Source organism: Pezoporus occidentalis, unplaced genomic scaffold, assembly GCF_034315485.1.
Source record: "Pezoporus occidentalis ecotype Australia unplaced genomic scaffold, CSIRO_AGI_Poc_V1 ctg197, whole genome shotgun sequence".
NCBI classification, from domain to species: domain Eukaryota; kingdom Metazoa; phylum Chordata; class Aves; order Psittaciformes; family Psittacidae; genus Pezoporus; species Pezoporus occidentalis.
Window position 1 is genome coordinate 821,773 of NW_026913822.1, and position 26,313 is coordinate 848,085.

Consider the following 26,313-nt stretch of genomic DNA (forward strand, 5'->3'; position numbering starts at 1 on the left):
AGACTCACAAAGTCCTTGGTCAGACTAAACATTACTAAGCAGCAACTAAAAACATTGGTGTTATCAGCACTGTTCCCAGGCTGAAGGTCAAAAACACAGCACTGCACCAGCTACTAAGAAGGGTAAAAATGACTGCTACTACTGAACCCAGGACAGCAGAATTGTGAACTAGTTATGTCTTTTACATACGATTGCAAAACAAGAAATTAGTTTAGAAATACTAAAGCGTACAGCTAAGTTGTATGTTTGACTGAAATACAAATTTGCGATGTTTTTCTTAAGTACATTATCATAGGTATTAAGTTTGTGTTCAAAAGTCAGTTATATCTTGCCAAGTACTGTTGTGAGATTTAGTGTTGTCTGGTGTTTTACCTAAGCCAATTTAAGTTTTAAGTATCAATACTGCCACTTCAGAAGTGGCAGTGTGATCTGACCGTTGCCCCAGTATGATACCTGTACTTACATCCTCTGAACTCCTTTCAAGAGGGCATATTTTTTACCATGATTTTATCTTCTCACAAAGTATGAGTTCATTTCCTGGTGTAGAGCATATAAGCTGAGGCACAAGAGACGTTATCATCATTTTGTGTCAGGGAATAAAGTCTTTAGTGTTACAGCAGATGTTGAAGACAGACATGACTGTTCTTCCAGTTAGGAACTTGTTTTGCTCAAGTAGTCTTATTGACTTAGTCATAAAAATCCCAGACTGGTTTGGGTTGGAAGGGACCTTAAAGCTCATCCAGTTCCAGCTCCCCTGCCATGGGCAGGGATGTCTTCCACTAGACCAGGTTGCTCCAAGCCCCATCCAACCTGGCCTTGAACACTGCCAGGGATGGAGCAGCCACAGCTTCTCTGGGCAACCTGTGCCAGGGCCTCAGCGCCCTCACAGGGAAGAACTTCTGCCTGAGATCTCATCTCAGTCTCCCCTCTGTCAGGTTAAAGCCATTCCCCCTTGTCCTGTCCCTGCAGGCCCTTGTCCAGAGCTTCTCTCCAGCTTCTCCCTGTGGCTGCTCTATCCAGTCTCCATTGAGCCTGTACTTGTGCTGAAAAATATACTTGGTAGGATTTGCATTAAAAAAAAGTATAGAGGTTCATGAATAATTAATTTTTCCTAAGTAAGGGTAATTAAGAACAGAATCATAAAATCATAGACTCATAGAATAGGTAGGGTTGCAAAGGATGTTAAGGTCATCAAGTTCCAACCCCCTTGCCATGGGCAGGGACACCTCACAGTAAACCCTAGACTGTCCGACATGGCCACACTGCCAGGGATGGAGCATTCACAACCTCCCTGGGCAACATATTCCAGTGCCTCACCACCCTAACAGGAAAGAATTTCCTCCTTATATCCAATCTAAATTTCCCCTGTTTAAGATTTAACCTGTTACCCCTTGTCCTATCAGTACAGTCCCTAATGAAGAGTCCCTCTCCAGCATCCCTATAGGCCCCCTTCAGATACCGGAAGGCTGCTATGAGGTCTCCATGCAGCCTTCTCTTCTCCAGGCTGAACAGACCCAACTTTCTCAGCCTGTCTTCATATGGTAGGCGTATCTGAGAAAAAAATAAGATAATCCAAATAACCATGTCTCCTGCGTCAATGTAAAGTTTATATCCTGGCCTGACTTTCTATGCTGCTGAGGAGTGTTAGACAATTCAGGTTTGTTCCTAGCTGCTGTACAGTTACTTCGTTAGGGGGAGGAGTACAGTAGGAGGGGGAGATTGCCTTTTGTATCCTTCCTTTTTTCTGTATTCATATGGTAGAAAGGGAGGAATGAGTAGACAGAATGTTTTTTCTGCAGTCATGGTGTTTCTACCAGCACAGTCCTTTTGCCTTGACCCAGGCTTGCTAAACCAAGTGTTGAACTGTCTAGAATTTCTGTTTGTATTGAGCAAAAAGTGCTGCTTTACTCTCTTGAGTTAAGAATAAACGTTGGAATTAGATTGTGGTTTACTGGATATCAGAGCTGGTTGTTAGTCTGTTAATGCAGCAAAATAGCTAATCATTGACCCAGTGCAGAACTCTTAATGAAGCCATTATTTAGACCTAAATTGCATTTCTGTATTTTATTAGGCCTGTCCTATTAAATTTATAATAGACAAATTTGTGATACTGGTTACTATGCAGCTTACTGGGTATTTATGTTGACGTGGCTGAGATGGAAGTCTCCAAGAATTTTTTTATATTATGGAAGAATTTTATTGTTGCTTCAGGCGTATCAGAAGTGATAAATTACTTGACAGCCCCTGCTCAATTGTTCTTTTATGGACTTTCTTTTTTACCAGTACATTCCTGTAAAAATTGATGTTTCAAAGCTTTTGCATACTTCTTACCCCCTTTTTTTTGATTGAAGTCTCAGTTGCACTACTCTTCTAGACTGTGGTACATTTTCATGTTTTGAAGTTAGATTCCACAGATACTAGCTTATGCTTTATTTTTGTTTAGTACTCTGCACACATTAGTCCTTGTAATATGCATGCAAATAGTTGTCAAATGGTGAAGGTTTTCATCTCAATTAGGAAACTAACTTTACAGGTGTACTTTTAAAAATTTTAATGGTGCATTTTTGTGCATTTTATTGATGTAAGTTTGTGTGATCTTTAATTGCAGGTTGATGCAACAGAGAGTGAACCAAAGAGTTTTATCTTTATGAGTGAAGATGCGTTGACAAATCCTGACAAGCTCTTGGTCCTGATTCATGGTAATGGTGTTGTCAGAGCAGGTCAGTGGGCCAGGAGGCTTATAATTAACAAAGACCTGGACAGCGGCACACAGATGCCATATATAAAGAGAGCTGCTGAGGTAAGTGAAATTACATGTGTGTATGGTTGTGTGTTCATACACATATGTGTGTGTCTTCCTGTATGTGAAGAGCTCTAAATCTGCAATGTTTTAATTTGTGGATCAGTGTTCGGTATTTCTCTATGAAACCATTTTATTTATGATGGGAATGCTTGTTTGGTTTTTTTCAGGACCTTGTTCTAAAGGAACCAAGTTTCTCTCTTACAGTAAAAACAAAAATTTAGTTGTGTGTCATGTTGCTGTGGCAGTGCTGCCATGTAGTTTAATATGGCAGCTAACATGACAAGAGCCCTTAGCAGGCGATGAGATGCAATAGAAAGCACTACAGAAATTTGTTATGATTTGAAGTGTTTTCTTTTACATTTCATTAAATTTGTACGTATTCTCACTCAACGTCTGTTGTAATCTCATGATAACATGAGCTTTCATGATAACAGCAGGCTTTTTTGCTAGGCTTGTACTGAATTTATTAGAGGCACAGTCTTTTTCAGTTTTGCACTGAATACTGATTCACCTATCAGTACTTGACAGTAAAAAACATTTACATTTTATGGACACTATTTTGTTACATTTACATCTGTGTGAGTGACTGCACAATTTGTGTAACGTGTTTTAACACTGGAACTTCATAGGTGTAATTGTCTCTTGCATTGTGCTAAATGAAACTTAAAGCAGTAAACATAAGAAAATCTTATTTAAAACTTACTATTTCTATTATATTTACCAAGTTAAGCTAATGTTCTGCTCTACATGTCAGTGCTGTCACTGATTGTTACACATTTTGCAAAATGAAGTTTAATTCTTGCAGTTGGCTTTAAAGTATTCAGTATAGAAAATGGTTCTCTTCAAACATGGTTTTTTTAATAAAGCAAAGAAAGAAAAATTATTCAAACATTAAACCATTAAAATATTTTTGTTTGCTTTAGTCCACTAAAAAACCACCAGACTACACTTTGTGTGAAAAAGAAGCCTAGTCTTGTGAAAGTGATGCTTGCCTTCTTCTGATACAAAGTTTTTGTTCATTTTAAGTTAATACTGAGAGGCAGAAAAAATATACTTTAGGTTTACTGAGTGCAATATGGGTGTATGGTAGGTCCAGAGTAGGAAATTAACTCCTAGAGTGCAAATTCCAGAGGTTTTCTCAAGAAACCAAAGAGCAGTTGCGACTTAAATCCTTATACCAATGCTTACACACCTGCATTTTAATTCTTTCCTAGAGATGCGGATGTCTTGGCTAACATGAGAGGTTGAGTATTTAAAACTGGGATCCTTAACAGATACTCTTTGAAGGAGTGTTTCTAGTAGAGGAGAGTTATAGGTCATATTCCTGTTTTGTTATATATTTTGTGCAATGATTGTGCCAGAGTGACAAAGTTTTCAAACCTCCCTTCCCTAAAATGGTTATTATACTTAAAAACAGATTATATATTTCTGCATTTTGAATACTTGTCTATTTATTAAAATAAAAAAAAAAAGGAAAAAAAACCAAGGAGTTTGATCACCAAATCTCTTTTAATAAATGCAATCATTCAATCTCATTGGACCTCAGACTTTGTGTTCTTATGATTTTACTTCTTTCTCTCTCATAATGTGGTTTTTAAATTCATAGTTCTTTTTAGTTGAATAATTCCAGCTACTGTAAAATGAACTATCCCTTTTTGTGCATCTTAAAATTCTGGTAAATGTGTTACATGTTTAGAACACATATTATTTGCAATGTTTTGGGGTTTTTTTGCAAAATTGAGATGAGATCATGTTAAGTTGTAGTATATTAAATGTGTTCCTGTTTTTTGTGTCCTGTAATGGGAATTGGATGTGTATCTGGTTAGACAAGGCAGTATTTTATGGATGTCAAACCTGACTGAAGGTATTTGGAATCATTATGTTATGACTAAAAGGAGAATACAGATAGTTACACACTGATATTATGTCTACTTCATGTGCAAATCATATAAATTGCTCTTCCAAATGCAGGAAATTACAGTACAGTGAGTAAAAGGACTGCAATTTTAGTTAATAATAATAAGAAAAATTGCATCCTTTTCTGGGTTTTCTGGCATTCAGTCCTCTAGTTGATTTAGGCACTTCTGTCTGGTATGAAATGAAAATAACTGGCCTAAACGATAAATGGCCTGAATGAAAATTGTGATGTCTCCTCATGCAGTGTTGCCAGTTTGAAGTAAGGAATTACTTTCCCTGATCTTCCGATGTTTCTTCTAAGAACAGGTCTCATCACTGAATGAAACCAGCAGACCTTATCAAAGCATTAAGATTGCAGTGCTGATGACAAGAGAACCTGGATTTTCTTTTTCTTGACAGACTGTCTAGGATTTGAAAATTCCACTGAACTGTTGTGAGTGTGAAACACATACAGGTAGCTTAAGAGACTAGGTTTTAATTAAAAAAAAAAAAAAGGAAAATGCCAAAGTGGTGCTTAAATGTCTGTTGTGCAGAAACTAGTTCAGAAATATCACCTCTTATTTCCTTTAAACAAAACTTGACAAACAATCAAACAGAAGGTAAGTTAGGTCAAAGTCATATCTTTTTCCCTATTGCTTTTTTCTCTGGAGAGTTATGAGACTACCACAAGCAAGTTTCGGTTCCCTTCTTGTGAAAACTGAAAACAGGGTTGTAAAAGCTGGAATGATCAGTAGGCAGTGGATTGAGCAGGATGAACTGATACTTCTCTCCTAATGAGAAGTTAAGGGAAGAAAATAAACTGTTTCTATCTGGTACAGCACTTTCTAAAAAAAAAATGGAAGCCAACCAAAAAAACCCAGAACAAACATAACCTTTTCTCTTAAACCATGTGTGAAATAAGGGAGCAGTGCAAAGGCTTAAAATTTACCATGCTTCTTAGTGTCTTGGGGCTGATACAAGGAGAAACATCCCTGTGGGAATTTGAGTAGCTAGAAATGTGTTTTTTCTTTTCATCTAGGTGGTTCCTGTAGATAACACTGCTCCTTCTGTCTTTTATATCAAACTCTGTTGTGTAGATTCAGTCTTTTGTGTAATAGGTTTGGGAGTAGTTCACAAGGTTTTATGTAAAGAGGTAAGATTAATGTGTTAATTCAGGAATCCAAATCTGATAATATAAAAGATTTTGAAATATGAAAGAAGAGAACACACAAGCAACTAGATAGAGAACAGATTGTAGGACAAAGAGGAGGGAGAAAAGTATACAATGTGAGAGACAGATATGTGTAAATATGTTAAAACACGGTAGGAAAAGATGTACTTTAGAAAAACAAGTATGAAAAAGGCAAATGTGATAAAGCAGTAAGACTAACAAAAGCTTAATTAAAATAAAACAAATACATATTATAAAGATACTTGACACCAAAAAAGATGGCTATTTGGTATGGAAAGAGTACAAAATGGTACATAATATGGTATGAAATAAATATGCACAGGTTTGTTGTTTTGTTCAGATATAACTTATCTATTGAAACTTTCTGCAGTGGGAAATACTGATTTTTGATGGAAGCAGTCATCTCCTGTGAGAGACTGAAGTTCAAGTTCCTCCTTCGGGAACGTGGGACATACAAGTATAATACAGCACTGAAGCTATTCCACTTTTTATTAATAAAAGAAAATTATATTAAAAAATAATTGTAAATGAGAAGAGGAATTTTAATCTGTCTCTTCTACATTTTGCATAAATGTCTCATTCACTGTAACTCTGCTCTCTGGAGTCAGGCTCCTAGATCAGTTGTTATGACTGAGATAGTTATTATTTAGTCGTGTATGTACACTGACTCAAGAAGCACCAGGAGGAGATGGTGTGGGATAGAGGTGAATTCTTTAAATCAGCAGTGAGGGTGTTTACATAGGGTGTCAGGAATTAAGGATTTAGATTCCTGGTTTCCTTTAGGTAGTTCAGGGTCTCCTGTGTTCCCTATGAGGACCTTGGTCACTTTAAGAGGAGGTTTGGAGGAGGTATGCTGCTCTGCTTCATTGTTGAGCGATAACAACATGAATGGTTATCTGAATGTTGCTCCAGGAGATGTACTGGCAATACTAGTGAAATAGTGGAGCAAGCAAGAAGGGGTACAGAAGTTGGCTCCTGCTCCATGGAATAGCATTCCGTGCAATAACATTCCTTACCTAGTGGCTGGAGAAGGGGGTTCTGTGCTTTAAAGTCTGCTGAGTGTTAAGGCAAGGAAAAGCTGAAGTTGACTTACTTATGGAGGAAGTTTGTTCCTTGGGGAAATGGGAGCTCAGCTTACAGAAGTTTGGACATTGAGAAGAATTTTGGAGTAGTCTTATCTTTGATACCTTTTCTCTAGGGAATAAAAAGGATATTGGTTTACTGCACAAGTACAAAGAAACTGTTGGGTGTCTTCTCTGTGTTTGGAAATCCAGTACATTTTCTACCTAAATTAGCTGTGGTCCCAAGGATACTAATAAAATTTAACCACAGCAACTGTCAGTTATTTGATTTTTCTAACATAACAATTACTGCTTTTTTAAATAAACATCCAAGAATTGTTGCCTGGTTTCAAGTTCATCCCAGTGTAATATAGCTTAGATATTGCTATTTAATGGAGAATCTGTGCTTGACATAAGGGTAACAGCACCAGAAAATTAGATTCTTCAAAGAACCTGGATGAGTTTTTCAGGAGAAATGCAGCACCCAAAAATCTGACTTTCCACAAACAGAAAAAAAAAGGTTCGCATGAGATGGGCATCCACTGCAGAAATATTTCTTTAATGGCTGATAAAACACAGTTTTCAGCTTCACATTTCTGTTGTGTTAATCCTAGTCTTTTATGCATTTTCTTAACAATTTCTAGGTTTAAGAATATTTTTGGTCAGAATATCGGATTTATTCAATCATATATTATTAATTTGTATAAAACTGTCAGGTAGGTAATATTTACTGAGAATTAGTGAGGGTAGTTACTTTCTTCAGCATGTGATGTCATTACTTTTGTAACTTGATTTAATAGAACAAAATAATTCAGTGTAATTGTAGTAAATTTACCCACCATATCTTTCATGTGATTTAGTAACCTTGCTGTTTAGTAACTGGTCTTTCCATTTTATAAAAACTATCCAGTTTCAAAAGTGGGCATTTACACATTGTTGTCAAGAACTTATGCTTTGTTGAAACTGTGTTAACAAGAATTCTTGCTGAAAAACTTTTATAACTTGCTTTTAAGCATAGAATTTCTTGTTAGACAGTATCCTCTTTGTTCTAGTGGTCATATTTTAGGAACCTAAGATATAAAATTTTGTCTTACAGTTTATACAGCAGTTTATACCTGCCTAGCAGAATTTCAGTAAGGTGGGCAAGGAACACTCTCTGGAAAAAAAGGAGAGAGTTGACATTTCACTGCAGTTACAGTTCTTCCACAGCATACTAATATTTACGTACCTTTTATGTCTTCTAAGTGTATTGTTGGAGAAAGATGTTAAAATACCTCATTTATTTGTCAGTTACAGCACCAGAGTAATCATAATTTTACTTGAACATTCTAATACATTACTGAAATTAAAATTTCACTAAAATGAACAACAATATGCTATATTGTTTTCTTTCAAATATTAATTTTCTTACTCGTATTTATATATTTGCTTTTTCTTCATTCTGTTAAACCACAGAACTAACACTGCTTGTAAAGTACTTCTTAGTAGAGAAAACTTCTATTTAGAACTTCTACTTCTGTGGGGATAATAATAAGAAAACCGAAGTTATGCAGCTGGTTGGCTGATCTTTTGACATCTTTCTAAAAACATAAACACAAATGACAATGTAGTACTAAGTAATTTGACATATATAATTGACAAAATACACCATAGTCTGGAAAGAGAATTTAAAAAGCAATACATTCAATTCCTTCTAAAACATTTTATGAGGAAGTTCAAGAAGAGGTTAGAAGAAGAGACTGATACTGAGATGACAGTGTATATAAACCCACACCAGACCCTACACCAGCAAAAGAAAACAATGAGATGACAGCTCTACTGTTGGGAGAGAGTCTGCTAACAACAGCTTATTCCTTTATGATTTCAGCTCTTGACAGAAGACAGGTCTGCTTGTTGCATCATGGCAGATGTATTATTACCTTCTGGGCCTGTCATGACTGAACTGGGAAAAAAAACACTTGCATTTCTGAAAATCCTTTTCTAATCATTATCGTTAATTTGATAAAGATTTTTACAGATTGCTTTGTCTTCCTTCATTCTTCTGTCTGTGATGTTTTAGAACCCTTGTAGCACATTGTGTTAGTTTACTCTTACTGTGTCACTGACCTAAGAGAAAGATTCTTTGATGTGGATTGAAAATATCCTTTTCCCCCAAAATCATTTGAGCATTCTTTTCACTGGCTAAGCATCAGGTTGAGAACACACACTGAATATTTAAAATAACCGTGATCATTTTAGAAATAAAGTTTAATATAAGGCTAAGTGTCCTTTTCATCATATGCATATTAGGATTCTTCCTTTTTTTTAACCTCCCTCCCTTGAACTTCTTGGATACCTAACAGTGACTCTGGAGACTTAGAAAAGAGTAAGAAGGGGTGTGGATTTTTGAAAGTATGTCAAAAGCCTTGGGGTTTGGGTATGATCAGAATTTCAATAGAGGTTGAGATGAGTTTAAATGCATAGAAGGCAAACATAAAAATCTTGTTTAATTTCTGTCATGTTGTTCTTTTTTTAGTCACTCTGATGTCTTTTTCAAATCTGCTTTTCTCTCAGGCTTTGTGGTACTATATCCAAGATCTGTTTTTTTTCCTCTTTGTATTTCGTTTTAACTGCTGATCCCTCTTCTGTGGTGCTTCTGCCTTTAATATCAGCTGAAGTGGTCTGAATTGCTGAATCAAAGCTGTTTTGGGAGAGAGACAGTGTTTAAGATTGTGCAGGGTGAGATTCTCTGGGTGGAAGGTAACACTTCCTGCAGTTATAATCAATGCACTTGACACTTTCAAAGGCAAGAGAAGCCATGACTTGCTCAGGGGTTAAACTTTTCAAATAACTTCCCTTGGGAAAAATGCCATCAATAAAATGGAATAATTAGTTGAAGATTCTTGAGTAGCCTAGGTTTGAAAAGGAAAGATTATAGGGCAAGTTTGCACTTCTATTGTATTTTCCATCCCTTTTGTTTTTTAAACTATGAGCTTTTGTTTAAGTGTGTGCAGTACTACAGAATCAGTCTCTTCAAAAATACTGTCATCTACTTCAGGCAATGCATTAATTTTGTAATGTGTTATGGTCTGTGTAGTCTAATAATTGTAAGAACAGAGATTAAATTCTACATAAAATATACCTTTAGATTTGCTAGCTCTTTTCTTACACATACTTATTCTGCAAATAGTCATTGTAGCTAACTGAAAGCATTTGCTGTTTAGAACCTTACTAAAAATCTTTAAATATAATTCACATTAACTAATTTTAAAAATTAATCTAAATCGTATTAAGTGAACATCCAGTGCATACAGTCATTGATTTCTAGAGATGAACAGTTTTTACTATGAAACTAAACTAATCTCACTTTGCATTATTTCCACTTGACAGTTTCAGTTTTTATGAGAAATTTACTGTTCTTCTCACTTTTTTTTTTTATCTTCAATATATTGTCTATTTAAAATTTGCATTATGTGTAGCATTTGTAAGAGAAAATACATACTAGTAGAAATGGGTACTTGGGTAGTATGGGTAAATACATACTATTATGAATGTACTTGGAAATGTAGTAGTTTATAATGGCTTGGATTTTACTCTGTGCTCTCTGCTTTGATTATTTAAACAGTGCATATTTAGAAGAAAATAGAGTTGAAATCCAGTGTCGTTTTGATTCAGAGAACTCAGGTTTGTGGAAGTTCTGATGGTAGGTTCAGCCCAGGATAGCAGTAATCTTGGATTTTTGTTCACTTTGCAGGTTTAGAAGACAGGTCAGGTGCTTTAAGTTCCATAGTCTGGATATTTTCTTCTCTTTGATGAATGATTTTAGGTGCAGTCATAAATAAGAAATTCACTGCTGTATTTTAAAAATAAATTAAAAATCAAATTTTATTTGTACTAGTAGAGTAAGTTTTATGAGTCTAAAATTGATACAGTATATGAGATAATACTTCCTTCTGCAAGTACTGTAATCCTGTAGCCTATAATATAATATACCCACAGCAAAAGCCACAGGCTTTGCAATAAGTTTGCAAGGTCTTAGGACTGAGGATTGCTTCATTCTGAACTTTTCTTGACCTGCTCCCAACTTTGCTTTTATTTGGTTTAGCTGTAACCTCAATTTTTCTTCTGATCAGCTGGTAATATGGATAATTTGTTTTGCTCATTGTTATACGATGCAGTCATAGTTATATAGAGCCAGTAGTATCAAGTAGTTTTTTCTATGCAGAGGTTTTTATGGTTCTGAGTTAATAATGTAGAGTGGAGAAATACAGACCTGGTCTAATAGGAGAAGCCTTGAGAACAGGGGGTGCACCACAGAAGAGCGCAGGAGTGGGATAGTAAGGGATGGAGTTCAGGCTGCACTGGTTTTAAACCACGACAGCTGGAGACCCCATGGATGTAATTAACTCACCTGTGGTCAGTGATAGGAATGGAGATCTGGAGCTGGACAAAATTTGCTTTAGGGATGACAATGAAAAAAGAATCTCTTAAAAGAGAATCACTTAAAAGCTGTCATAGAGATTATATTCAGATATAATATGCAGCTGCTGAGCAATGAAAAAAAGTTGTAAAATTATTTTAGCAAGCATATAAGAATTATTCTTAGCGAATCTAACAGTAGGGATGAAGAAATCCTTGACATGAACACAAGCTACATTCCTTCCAGTGAGGAACGACTGCTGCTGACAAGTCACTGTAGCATCTACTCCACCACTAGTATGAAACAAGGTCTCAGAGGAGCAGGAAGAGGGATAACATCAGGAAAAGCATAAAAAACTAAATGTGTCTGTAGCAGTTTTAATTGTATTGCTGCTGTTACTGGGGCTTCTTTTTTTTTTATTTCTATAGAGAATTATTTCATTTTCTGTAATAATTTGACCTGAAATAATAATGCTTCCTGGATTAGATTGTTAAAGCAACCACTACACTCACAGTAAATTACTGGCTTTATACATAAGGTATGTTTTTTCTTTATCCTTAAACATTTTTAACATAACAATATTTAATGAAGTCTGAATTGAAAGGAAAAAAAGAGTGGCAAAAGCCTTCTAGATTGCTACAGTTTCTTGTTATTGCTCAATGTGTTCTGTTTCCTCTTTCAAAACCGATTACAGAGAGAAAAGCCATAAGGGTCATCTTAATTCCCTCAGATGCAGAAACACTTACTGGCATCTGAGAAGCCCTGGGGTGCTCAGGATATCTACAAGAAGTTGGCAAGCATGACATAAAACCTATGAGTGGCCCATATTCCCTCTAGGCTGTCATAGCTCTGTGGTTATTTATCTCTAAGAACAGTGCATAGGAGTATCTTTATTTCAGCTGTTTTGCTGTAGAGCAGTTGTATCTCAGTCTTCAAGGTGAGCTGGTCCAGTGAAGTTGTGGCGGGACAGCACCTCAACTTGCGCTCTGCACCAGTGCCTTCACAGGTTAATACCATTTAGAGTGTGAACTTTGATAGATTTGTGTGTGTGTGTGTGTGTGTGTGTGTGTGTGTGTGTGTGTAATAAACTGTGCTTTTTTAACCATGGAATGAAGGTTTTTATGGAAGGCTTTCATAGGGGATTCTTAGCAACTTTTTCTGTTGTGGTAATCTTGTCAATGGTTATCTTAATACAGGCTTTTGAAAATGGCACCAGGCTAAGTACTGTCATCGAATGAATTGCTTAGATTGGAAAAGATGCTTAAGATCATCAAGTCCAGCAGTAAGAAGACTGCCAAGTTCACCACTAAGCCGTGTCCCTAAGTGGCACATCTTACATGTCTTTTAAATACTTCCAGGGATGGTGACTCCACCACTGCCCTGGGCAGCCTGTTCCAGGGCTTGACAATCCTTTTGGTGAAGTTTTTTCCAATATTCAGTCTAAACCTCCCCTGGCACACCTTGAGGCTGTTTCCTCTTGTCCTATCACTTGTTACGTGGGAGAAATGTTACGACCCGCACCTCAGTACAGCCTACCTTTGGGTAGTTGCAGAGAACGATAAAGTCTCACCTCAGCCTCCTTTTCTCCAGGGTGAACACCCCCATTTCCCTCAGCCGTTCCTTATAAGACTTGCACTCCATATCCTTCACCTGCTTCGTTGCCCTTCTTCAGGCACTGTGTACACAAACATTTGTTTAGTCTTCATGAAATATCATTTTAACAGGGATAAATTTAACTTAGCATAATTGCTTTCATGTAGGGTGGAGTGATCTGTTAATTGTTCATTAGCTAATATACAATCTCAAGTCAGTAGCTTCATTTTGCTTTATGAAAAAATTATCCAACACCTTTGTTCTATTTATTCAGAATCATACTAAGTCAGGAATGAGAAATATGCATGCATGCTTTCATATGCTTTATGAACTATACAAGTTAACTCACTTAAATTCAAAAATACTTAATATCTGTTAAAATATTAAAACTGCCTTTTCTCTTAGTAGAGATGGTTGAACTATCACGTAACTGAATGCATGATAATGTGTAAATTGTATACTTTATAATATATATCACAGGAACAATATTACATGTGTGTCAGTATAGTATGGTTTATGTATGTATTCAATATTATACTAAATTGCTAATACCCTGTTGATTTTCCAAATGAATCATTACGTAAAAGACTTAACAATTCAATGGGGACATGAACGCTTCCTTATTCATACCATGAAATGCATATTTGAGTAAAATTATCCTTTGCTTACTCTGCAGTGAGCTGGAAAATATTAACTTTAACGCATAGGAATTCAAATAAAAAATTGATATGCTTCATCCTTATATATTTTAGTACTGTTCTAATAATGCGCAGTGCTGCTTCAGGTAATAAGGAAATAGATATGGTATAGACTTTGTCATGCAGATTTACTCAGAATTGTAATCTTTTGAAAATGCACAGATGTTTTGAACGATATATGTCACTTTTGATCAAAAACTTTAAAAGTTTAGTAATTCTGCTAGAACAGACTAAAACTGTGGGTAATTGTCTTCTTTTCCCTGAAATTAAGAAATTATAACATCATAAAATCTGAGAGAGAGGTATGTAGTAGGTCATTTGCCGCTACAGGCATTTTCTCTCCCTTTAGGATGTGCTTGTTTAGTTTCTCTCACTACATGCCTGTGGCACTGCATGGTGAAATTCAGACGTGTTCTTCCCCTCCAAGGAATCTCCAGGGTGGCAGATAACTTATACAAAATTAATAAATGGTGTTGCTTTTTTTTATTATCACCTGTCACAGGCAGTTCGCTTTGTGTTTCCTTTGGAGAAAGGTTGAGCTGTGTAGGATATGTTCATTAAAAACAGATACATAGAATAGAATTCTGTTCTACATAGAATTCTTCTACGTAGAATTAAACAGCGAGTGTACACATAATAGAGAGAAATCCATCATTAGGATAATTAAATCATTAAATTTTCAGTGATTTCTTTAAAGAGAAAAAAGAGAACAGTGGAAATCCCTTGTGTTGATTAGCTGTTTTTTTTATAAACTTAGAAAATTCTAAGAATTTTTAAACATGTCAAAGCATAGGTGATTTTTATATTCTTTTAATTCTAGGTAGATGAATTTAGTTTCCTTTCATCTTGTCAGCATTTAAAGAGTAGACCTGTTTTGGGGCTTTTCACTCGCATGGTTATATTTGGGGAAGTCCAGGTGTACCATCTTGCTTATTCACAACCATTTGTTATACCATATTGCAGTGCTAATCCTCTTAGGAAATGGAGATTGGCGCAGATAGCTTAACCTGTAGTATTGTGTGCTGCATGCTGCCTCCCTGTCATGCCGAAGGCAGCGAGACTTTAGATGGCTTTGGAAGGTAGAACGGTAATGAAGCTTGAGTGTAAATAATTGCTGATATATGCTGGAAGACAACTTAGTTTTAATTTCTTTTTTTTTTTTTTTTGACATGATTAAGTTTAATTGCTGTTTTAGCTCTGAAACACAGAGTTGTATTTAATAGCGCCATACTCTTATACTGTTGCTTGCTTCTGATGAATAAGAATCCTTAAAAACGTAAAGGTATTAAATATTGCTATATTTACTAAAATAAATATTTAGAGTAAAAAGAACATTTACTTATTAGTACTTATTATTAAATGTTCTTTTTACTCTCAAAATCATTTGAAAAATGCAGGCAGAAAATGTTCATGGTGCTTCAATGCACAGGTGATTTTGTGCTGACCATTGGTAACTGAGGCTGTTTTGAATCACAACTCTTCTTCCAGCATTGGGAGTAATATGATTGAGTCTTCCGGAATGACTTCCTGAATGCTGATAACAGGAGGCCTTTCCATTAGATACAGAAGCTAGTCATGTGGAATATGCGCCTTCCACATCATGCATGGTTGAGATCAAATACAGGATTTTCAAGATCTGACAGCCCTGGTTCATGAACAGTGATACTTACACTTAATTTAGGTTTGTCTGAGTGCTAATATTTAACTGATACCAGCTGATGATAAAAATAACAGTTTCTGGGATTCCGTTTTAATGATAAAGTGTTCTTATTGTCAAATACTTGTAACAGTAATTGCTAACAACTGATTAAAACACTTATTAATTAATACCTCATGTTAAATCAAACATTTACTGGTTTTGATTATGTAAGCCGTGTCAAAAGTCTATCATTAAAGTGATCTTTTTTACCCATATTGACATTCTTCATTTTGTTCATTGTTCATTTTGTTCCTTGGATTTGCATTCACATTAGGTTAGTCTTTTAGCCTTATTTTGAAACAGAACCTTTCTTAAAATAAAAACACTCAGCTATTTTTGATTCAGTTTAATCCCCTTTGTCATCCCATCCCATACTGTATGTTCACCTGCTCTGCCTGTGCTGTCCTGTGCTTTTTTCTGTGCATTTTTTCTAAATGCAGTTTTATGCAGGTCTGAGAACAGAAGAGTAGAGGGAGTTTTAAATAAAAGCTGTCTTTTATTTAAAAAAAAGCATATATAAAAAGCATATAAAAAAAGCATATAAAGAAAGCAAGAGTCTGTCTGAACCGTTCAAACACCTCCCTGCTCAGATAAAAAGAAATGCTTTTCTGTTTTTCTGCTGGAAATTAAGGCTCAGTTGTATTAAATTCGGGGGGGGGGGGGGGAGGTTATGTAGAATTTTACAAGAGATTCAATACAAAATTGTATGTAAGCATCATAGACAATCAAAATTAGTACTTGGTATTTTGACTTGTTACCATTTCCATGTGATTAATTTTTTGAAAACATTATTCATGTCTCTCTGGAGTCCTTGTGTTCCTCTTCAAGATGTTGATTGAGAACTTATCCAACACTAGTTTTGTACCTTGTTTCTACTTCTTCATAGTAGTAGCTTTAGAGTGTCATAATTTTACATTTACAGCTAAGCAAATACTTCTTTTTCAGCCATTTTTTTCTCTAGTTTACATTTTTCAAATTGAAACTATTGCTTTCTGAAGTGCCTCTGTGTGTATGAAAGCAAGTATATACATGTGCATTTAGAGAAAGACAGATGCATCTTAATTGTCTGGTTGGTTGTAACTTTTTGATTTTGTAATTGTTAATATAACCAGCTGCATTCAGGGAAGGTAGTAGTTAACTTCTTACATGTTTTGCCTGTGAAAGCAGCATGTGACTTTTTTTAAAAAAATGCTGATTATATTGTATATTTATATTTTATAATATTATATCGCTATTTTAAAGCACTGGAAAATTATTGTTTCAGGTTACTCTTTTCTCTGAACCCAGTTGTATATGATATATTAAAAAGGAGTTGTACTGACTATTCTTCAATGATAATAGTATTTTAAATGTCATACAGGTGGACTCACATTGTGATTTAATTTGATATAGCTGTTGTGTGTGTGTTTTTTCCCTGGGGCATCCTTATCGAAAGACTTTTAAGTAATGAACTCATTAGGAATAGGTAATAATTCTTTAACAAGATGTTTAAGAATGACAGTTGACATAGTCTTGTAAAAACTATACAAAACCTGAAGAAATAACTTTGATGCACCATGTGCTTAGTAAAATCAAATCTCTCTACTGCCCCTATATAAGAGAGTACTGGATTAGTTTCAAAAAATTGAGATATTTACTGTGGTGACGTTCAGTAACTGAATTTTTTTAGATATTAATCATAGGTCTGGGGGTTTTAATGCAGGATGTCTATATAAAAGATAAAAAATTAAAGAAAATACGGCAATTTTACAAGCGACTTGTCTTTCCTTTAATATTCTGAGATCGGGTCAAAAAAGCCCCAGCCCTGCTCTGCAAGGAATATCTCAGAGGTGAGTGGGGACTTTCTGTCCTTCTCTGCAGTAAGGTTTGTTCTTTGGTCGATGATCCCTTCTTGAAAAAAAACAGCTTTATGCGGGTTTTGCATAGTCATCCTTCCCATGATTATCAGGCTGAGCAGGGACTGGATGGAGCAGCCTTGAGGAGAAGGACCTGGGGGTGTTTGCCGAGGAGAAGCTCCCCGTGACCCGGCTTAAGTATGCGCTTGAGCAGAAAACCCACGATGTGCTGGGCTGCATCCCCAGAGCATGAGCAGCAGGTCGAGGGAGGGGATGCTCCCCCTCTGCCCTCTGCTGTGCTCTGGGGAGACCCCCCCCCTGCAGTCCTGTGTCCAGCTCTGCGGCAACAACACAAGAGGGACGTGTTGCTGTTGGAGTGAGTCCAGAGTGGGTCACGGAAATGCTGTGAGGGTTGGAACAGCTCTGCTCTGGAGACAGGCTGAGAGAGCTGGGCTGTTTCAGCCTGGAGAAGAGGAGGCTCCAGGAGACCTTAGAGCAGCTTCCAGTGCCTAAAGGGGTTACAAGAAACCTGGAGAGGGGCTTTGGACAATGGCCCGTAGGGACAGGAGAAGGGGGAATGGCTAACCTGACAGAGGGGAGACTGAGATGAGATCTTAGAATCATAGAATAGTTAGGGTTGGAAAGGACCTTAAGAGCACCTAGTGCCAACCCCCCTGCCATGGGCAGGGAAACCTGACACTAAACCGTGCCACCCAAGGCTCTGTCCAACCTGGCCTTGAACACCACCAAGGATGGAGCATTCACAACTTCCTTGGGCAACCTGTTCCACTGCCTCACACCCTCACAGTAAAGAACTTCTTCCTTATATCCACTCTAAACTTCCCCTGTTCAGGTTTTAACCCATTACCCCTTGTCCTGTCACCAGAGTCCCTAATAGAGTTTCTCTCCAGCATCCTTATAGGCCCCCTTCAGATACTGGAAGGCTGCTATGAGGTCTCCACGCAGCCTTCTCTTCTCCAGGCTGAACAGCCCCAACTTTCTCAGCCTGTTTTCATATGGGAGGTGCTCCAGTCCCATGATCATCCTCATGGCCCTTCTCTGGACTCGTTCCAACAGTTCCATGTCCTTTTTATGTTGAGGACACAAGAATGGCACACAATACTCCAAGTGAGGTCTCACGATAGCAGAGTAGAGGGGCAGGATCACCTCCTTTGACCTGCTGGTCACACTCCTTTTGATGCAGCCTAGGATACAGTTGGCTTTCTGGGCTGCGAGCACACACTGCTGGCTCATGTTCATTTTCTCATCAACCAACACTTTCATTATCTCAAGCCAGTTTCCAGACCTTTGTTTTGCATTCTAATACTCACATCCAAATGATTGCCCATCTTCCCTCCTACTCTCTTCTTTCCTCTCCTCTTGAATTGATATTGCATAACTTTCTTCTGACATTTTGGTGCATAGGGAGCACACTGATTACACAGCAGTACAGACACCCATTCGTGTGTCTGTACCTGAAATTAACATGTGCAAACCTTCATCTGCATAGCAAGCACTTGCTTCATTAAGTTTTGGTATGCTTCAGCTGCTAAAACTGAAGAGGTGTGTATTGAGAATGTATAAATTTTTGAAAGTTTATTAAGTTGGCCAATTTTGAGTAGAATCTGATGCAGATGGGAAAAGTAAATCCCAGCCAAATTTTAAGTCCCTATTGCAAAAAATAGGTGCACTAGAGTGTTTCATAGCTAAGTCTGCTAGATTTTCATAAAGTCAGCAAACTAATGTAATTGTATTTTGACTTTCTCATGGATATAGATGAACTGTTTTCTGTGAAATTTCCAAGAGAGTTCAGCCTCAAGCAAAACCAGCTGTAAAATACCACTGAAGTTTGGTAAAGTTCCAAGTAAGTAGGAGGAAAGTAATTGAAATTTTGTCAGGCTTAAGGATTGGCCAATTAATTTATTTCCAACCACCTGACACTGCAGCACTGGAGACCAGCAGCAAGAAATTCTTCTGCCTTTAACTATTGAAGTTCTGTGGTGGGGTGGTGCTCAGTGTTCACCTCAGGAATTAGACTGAAATTTTCGTTCTTACTGTTTGATTTTCAGTCATGTTATGTCAATTTCTGAGTAACATGATGGAGCTACTTTGTGAGAGAGAGATCTGTGGTATCTCCTCTTGACCCACTTCTGAAATCAGTTATTCTGTTCTGGAAATGAATTTTTTTTTCATGTACAAATGTGCATATACCTTGATATTTTGTAGTCTAAGAATTGCTGGAACAGTCATTGGTCTGAGGAGAGAGGCTAGGCATTAAAATGTCAGAATAGAAGGTTATCACTGAAGTATCTGGATTATTGACATGGCGTAAGAGTCTCTTGTCTTTCAGCTGTGCACTACCTTATATGTTGTATGTTACCATTTGGCCACATTAAATTACACAGTGCTGCTGCAGCTTGATTGCTGTCCAGTTCTTGGATAATCTGGGATCATGAAGACAAGGCTTTCAGGTTCAGTTCTGACTCACAGCTTATAGGTGCTTCCAGAATCTTATCCCAAGATTGCTCAGTGCTGGCCTATCTAACTGCAGTTCCCTGAAGAGCACTTTTCTTGTTTGAGGGGCAATTAAGCCTACAGCTGTTACATTAAATGATTTTGGTCTGCTAATGGCAAGGCAGGACATGCATCTGGACCTCTCATGTATAATTATTGGATTTACAAACTCCACCGGCTATCATATGCAATGTGCTGAAATGGGTGCTCACTGAGAAGGATGGTGACGACATTCCAATAAAGATTAGTAGGAATACAGATGTCTTATGTAACTACTTTTAACTACCGTGCGATATGAAGAGACATGAAGATTCTGATTCTAAATAAAGTTGCTTCTCCAGAGGTTGTAAAAATCAGATTGGTTAAATGAAGGACAAGTTTTAGAAGTTGGAAACCAGACAGTATTTTTCACCATTGAAATGGTGCAAGGGTGGGCTTGGCTGCTATCCCTTGTGTTTGAGGAAACAATAGGAACCCATTTTGTTGTATGATAGCAATATAAAGGCAGAAGAAAGAGGATGTGGTGGTGAAAAGTGATAGAATAGCAAAGTTTAGGGAGCAGTCACCAGAGGAGGCTAAGAAATCCTTATTCTTGAAGGAGAAGAATTTAATGCAACCTGTCCAGACACAGAGGAAAGGTGATGCGAGGAGACAATGCTCTATTTGCCTATCAGTGCAAAAAGAAATAGGGTTAAGAAGTATGGTCCTTAACTGAATAATCATCGAGAGGCTTCTCAGAAGGCTTTGGGCATTACTGGCCAAGACAGAATAGTATTGCCAGCATTGCTTGTTGGAAGGAGCAGGAAGAAAGATGAGGCTCTGGAGAGGAAAAAGGGGAGTTGAAAGAGATGTCCCTAGTTGGCTGTGTGCCATGAACAAGCCCGTCAAGAGTCCACAAACCCGTGGAGAGGTTCCGTTCAGAGGCCCTTGCAGTATTTGGTATTATCATTTATGGATGACATCCAAACAGTACATGCTGATGCTCCTGTTTGAGCTGTCAGAGGTCATACTTTAAAGACAAAATCTCCTGTTGTCAGAAGATGCCACCATGAAGAGATAATCTGCTCTTCCTACTACCAACATTTCTGAATCTAAACACTTCAACTTCTTTGGCAAGGCTGCTTACATTTTTTTAAATTTTTGACTCAAGAAAAATCTTTAGAAATGCTGAGATGAAAAACAAATGTTCTGTGTCTACACTTTGTCTTTCTGACCAGCTCTGCAAAATGATGGTGCCTACACTGTCTTGATCTGATGATTGTGAATCTGAAACTGAATCACTTTATTTCAAAGTTTTCACAATTTTTATTATTTTACCTGCTGTATGTAACGTTTGTGTGGACAGTGCAGCCAAAGCAGGAGGATTCACTGTGCTTAATGCAATGGGTGCATATAGCCCACTTCTCAGCAGACTCTCAAGGGGGAAAAAAAAGGGGAACTAAACACATTTTACTTGTAGTGGTAACCAAAGTGCAGTAGCAGGTGCAATGAAAGTAAGCCTATTACACCAGCTATGCAAAAAAATCTATAGCAAGCCTAAAAATGACACTGCTTTCTGTGACACCCTGGCCAGCATCTCAGTGTTGATATTCTTTTCAAGATATCAGTTTACTTAAAACTGTGGGTGTTGATGGGGAAACGTGGGTATTTGGGTTTTTTTTTTTTTTGCATTTTCCCCTCAAGATACTGTAGTTCACCTGTCTGTGGTGTTACACAGTCTTGTGGAAAAGAACACTGAGTACTAATGATATTTTAAAAGGTCCGTAGTTCCTTTTTATTTCAACTACTCTTATTAAAGCAGAAAATGAAGTTTTTAAAGTTTTCTGACTGCTTTATCTAAATAAATTCTTCATTTTCCAGAATCTGGAAAAAAAAAAAAAATTTCCAGTGAACCCTTATGTCATGCAATATTAATCTTAAGAAGAGACAGGATCGTTTAAAAGTAATATTATGGTTTTTTGAGTTTCTTAGGATAAAACTGAGAAACTGCTTTCCATCACCAAAGGACAAGGTCATCTCTTTGTCTGGGTGACCCTGAACATCCAGAGGACACTAAAATGGGTCAGGACTCGAAGCAGTTTGTTTGCTGGTGCCTGTCTGCCTTTTTTTTGTGAACAGCAGGGACTGTGAGAATGAAGACCTTAGACCCACTGTAGGAAAGGATCTGGCTCGAGACCATCTTAAAAACCTGAACTTGCACAAGTCCATGGGACCTGATGAGATCCATCCGCGAGTCTGAAGGAGCTGGGAAATGAAGTTACTAAGTCACTGGCCATCATATTTGAAAAATCATGGCAGTCAGGTGAAGTTCCCAATGACTGGAAAAAGGGAAATATAACCCCCATTTTCAGGAAGGGGAAAATGGATGACCCGGGGAATTACAGACCAGTCAGTCTCACCTCTGTGCCTGGCAAAATCTTGGAGCAGATTCTCCTGGAAGGCATGCTAAGGCACATCAAAATCAACAAGGTGCTTGGTGACAGCCAGCATGGCTTCACTAAGGGGAAATCCTGCCTGACCAATTTGGTGGCTTTCTATGATGGGGCTACGGAACTGATGAAGGTTAGAGCAGTTGACGTCATCTACCTGGACTTGTGCAATGTGTTCAACACTGTCCCGCATGACATCCTTGTCTCTAAATTGGAGGGACATCAACTTGATGGATGGACCACTCGGGGGATAAAGAACTGGCTGGATGGCCGCACACAAAGAGTTGTAACCAATGGCTCAATGTCCAGCGGGAGACCGGTAACGAGTGGTGTCCCTCAGGGGTCGGTGTTGGGACCGGTCTTGTTCAACATCTTTGTTGGTGACATGGACAGTGGGATTGAGTGCGCCCTCAGCAAGTTTGCCGATGACACCAAGCTGTGTGGTTTGGTTGATACGCTGGAGGGAAGGAATGCCATCCAGAGGGACCTTGACATGCTTGTGAGGTGGGCTGATGCCAAGCTCATGAAGTTTAACCATGCCAAGTGCAAGGTCCTACACCTGGGTTGGAGCAATCCCAGGCACAGCTATAGGTTGGGCAGAGAAGAGATTCAGAGCAGCCCTGCGGAGAAGGACTTGGGGGTGTTGGTTGATGAGAAAATGAACATGGGCCGGCAGTGTGTGCTTGCAGCCCAGAAAGCCAACTGTATCCTGGAACATGACCAGCAGGTCTAAGGAGGTGATCCTGCCCCTCTGCTCTGCTCTCAGGAGACCTCACCTGGAGTATTGTGTGCAGTTCTGGTGTCCTCAACATAAAAAGGACATGGAAGTGTTGGAACAAGTCTAGAGAAGGGCCACGAGGATGATCAGGGGACTGGAGCACCTCCCGTATGAAGACAGGCTGAGAAAGTTGGGTCTGTTCAGCCTGGAGAGGAGAAGGCTGCGTGGAGACCTCATAGCAGCCTTCCAGTATCTGAAGGGGGCCTGTAGGGATGCTGGGGAGGGACTCTTCACTAGGGACTGTAGTGACAGGACAAGGGGTAATGGGTTAAAACTTGAACAGGGGAAGTTTAGGTTGGATATAAGAAGGAAATTCTTTCCTGTTAGGGTGGTGAGGCACTGGAATGGGTTGCCCAGGGAAGTTGTGAATGCTCCATCCTTGGTGGTATTCAAGGCAAGGTTGGACAGAGCCTTGGGTGACATGGTTTAGTGTGAGGTGGCCCTGCCCACGGCAGGGGGGTTGGAACTAGATGGTCTTAAGGTCCTTTCCAACCCTAACTATTCTGTGATTCTATGGTAGCTCTGAAATAGTTTTAAGATTTGTAATGACACATTTTGTGGGAGAGTAAGGGAAATAGTAATACTGTTCAAAATTTAGCAAAGACCAGGGGTTGGGTTGTTTTTCTCTATGTGCTTTTATATGAGAAGTTACTTGATATAGGTTTGCTATAGTTTGTAACCAGTCATTTTTCATGCTTTGATTTCATCCTTTGTGAGTGATCTTTTACATTGTATTTTTTTTTCCCATTGCCTGGTGCTTAACTAAAGAAGATTTACTTTTTCAGAGACCTAGTATCTTATACTTGAGAAATCTTTTACAGGGAAATGAATAGCGTATGGTGATGTTTATATATTTGAGCAAACTGAAGGTCAGCTGTAAAAAATGAGCTGTGCAAAAGACAGGTCTAGTCCTGCTTTCTTTCATATTGAGCCACAGACAATTCACTTTACGCAATAGGAAGGTGCTCATTTATAATGCTTTCTTTTGCATTGCCGTTCAACCTGCATGTCTTTTGTGTTATTCATTGGCGTTGCCTAGTACTACTTTGTGAATGATAGGTAGTAATAATAAGTAATATAACTCTTCTGAGAAATATATATATATATATATATAATTCTGAGATCATAATTTTTTTTTTACTTCTTAGGCCTAAATAATTTTTCTTTTGCAGCAACATGCCTGAAAAATACGTTTTTTGCAAGTAGTTTGAAAATAGTCTTTCAGAAAGGAGTTAGCTGAAATAGCAACAACAAATAAACATCAAAATCAAACAAAAAGAACAGGATAAAAAAAAACATGACAAAATATTAGGAAGATGTTATGACTAGGGCAAAACAAAACCTAAACAAATAAAGTAATGTACTTAAGAGCTATTTTGATGCTTCATTTTGGAAAGATAGAAGCTTAACCTTTTGTACTTACCAGTAGTGAGAGAATTATGCATACTGACCTGATTTCTTCTATATTCAGGATTCATTTTATTACAAAATGGATCTTCCCCTCTTTTTGTTTTAACCATGTCTTTAAACCATGAATGATTATAGACCATAGGAGTGTACAGGTGCAACTTGTATATATTCCCTTAAGCGTGTGGTATGCTGAATACATGCCATATAAGCTTCATTTTGATTTCCATCACTCTAGGGTTTTGTTTTAATTCTTTGACTTGGCTCTTCCAAAACAACTTCTAACAACTTTATTTGTGTATAAGACTTAGCATAGAGTATTGTATGGTGGATGCCAATCTGAAATATTCCTATATCATTTCCATTTTTTATTACAAGTTGCTTTGGGTTTTTTTTGACCTGCATTGTCCATAACCCTGACTTATGGGGGTATTCAAATTTCTGTTTTTTGTACGTTTCTTGAAAGACTAGAAGAATATTCCATCCAAAAAAAAAAAACCAATCTGACCATGCAATCAAGTAGAAATCCTAGCCTTTCAAACCATATGAAGATACTGCTTTTAGAGCACATCACTTTCGCCACACAGTCAGACATTTAAAGCTGTATTTGCCACTGCACAGGCAGAAAAAAAAAAAATGCAGTAAAATCTCACAAAGAGGAACAAATCTGCAGCAACTGAGTGCTTTGGTTTTTTTCTCACGTTCCTTTAGTCAGAATGTGGTATTTTTGAAAGTTTGTGTCAGTGTACTATGTAGAAAGAGGTTTTCCTTTCACCTATTTCAATTGTAAGCTATTTGCTCTGAATTTTAGATTAAAAGGTTAAGAAATCCAATTTTAGTTTCTGTGAGAAATGTTCACACTATAGCATGTAATATCTCTTATGTTTGGCTTATGAATGTTTTTACTGAACTTCTGAATTAAGAAAAAACCTGCTTGGGTACAGCTAGCTTCAGTGCCCTTTTCTTAATGTGAAGGAGAGGTTGAAGGATAAAAATCATCACAAATGAGGGACAGTGTTCGACAAAATGTGTATGCATAGTTGTGGATATAAGCCATTATTCGAAGAATACACAGAAGTGTATGCTGTTTTAATTGTTTTCAAGGAGATGCGGATCTTGGGACACATTTCTTTCAGGTGAAAGTGCAATTCCTTTAGATTTTATCTTGTTTATGCATGACGGCATGCCGACAAATTGGTCAGTAATACTCCTGAGTGGTACTGACCTGCACAGTCCTCCCTTCCTTTAAGTGAAGGGCTGGAGCTGTGCTTTCATGTCACGATATTCTCCTGTACATAAAATTCCAGTGTAACTGAAATTGTGACTCCTGACAAACTGTTGCCAGACAGTGTGCAGTTTCTCCTGTCTCTTCACAAGTATCTCCTCATTATTTTTAGATCCTGATCTTTTATCTCTGTAGGTAATTGAACTTTTAATGTCAGTTTGTACTCATTTTTTTTATGCAGACTTAATTCTTAACTTATATGCATGTATTAACCATAGGGTTTATGCTCCACATGTACCATGTGTGACCCTCCATCCTTTTATATGTATACACATATGTATATATTTATTCTGATAAAAGTCACAAATCCTTTCTGGAAAATAAAATGTAGAGGCAAAGTTAAGCAGTTTATTTAACACTGGATTATTAGCAAAGTCAAAAGTAGATTTCAGATCATTTTGCTCTGTTTAGATTACTTAAACCCAGCTCCCATCTAACTGCTGGTATCTTGCATATTTTAACTGTTTGAAAAACTTTATTGTTTTTAACTTGCCTGCTGTATAAAGACTGTCAACCTTTGTGATAGACAAGGCTGCTTTAGCTCTGGTTTTGTCAGGAACTAATTCTCCGGATATTATTTTTTCTCTCTTAGATAAGTTTCTGTCTCATCTTGCTATGGATTTATGGATTAATAAATACCTAATTTTATTAATTATTCTGTGCAAACAACTTATGAAGCTCTTAATTTGTAATATTCTACAACTGTTCCTTTGACTTGTAATTG

General features: G+C 37.5%; 1 protein-coding gene across 3 annotated transcripts in view; it reads left to right on the top strand.

The window, feature by feature from the left end:
- The window catches only part of ARB2A (ARB2 cotranscriptional regulator A), a 290,980-nt gene that overhangs the window by 61,441 nt on the left and 203,226 nt on the right, over nucleotides 1-26,313 (top strand). For all 3 annotated transcript variants that reach the window (XM_062617506.1, XM_062617508.1, XM_062617507.1), the window contains exon 6: nucleotides 2,609-2,800. In XM_062617506.1, the coding sequence (XP_062473490.1) occupies nucleotides 2,609-2,800 (192 nt within the window). The remainder of the gene's footprint in view (nucleotides 1-2,608; nucleotides 2,801-26,313) is intronic.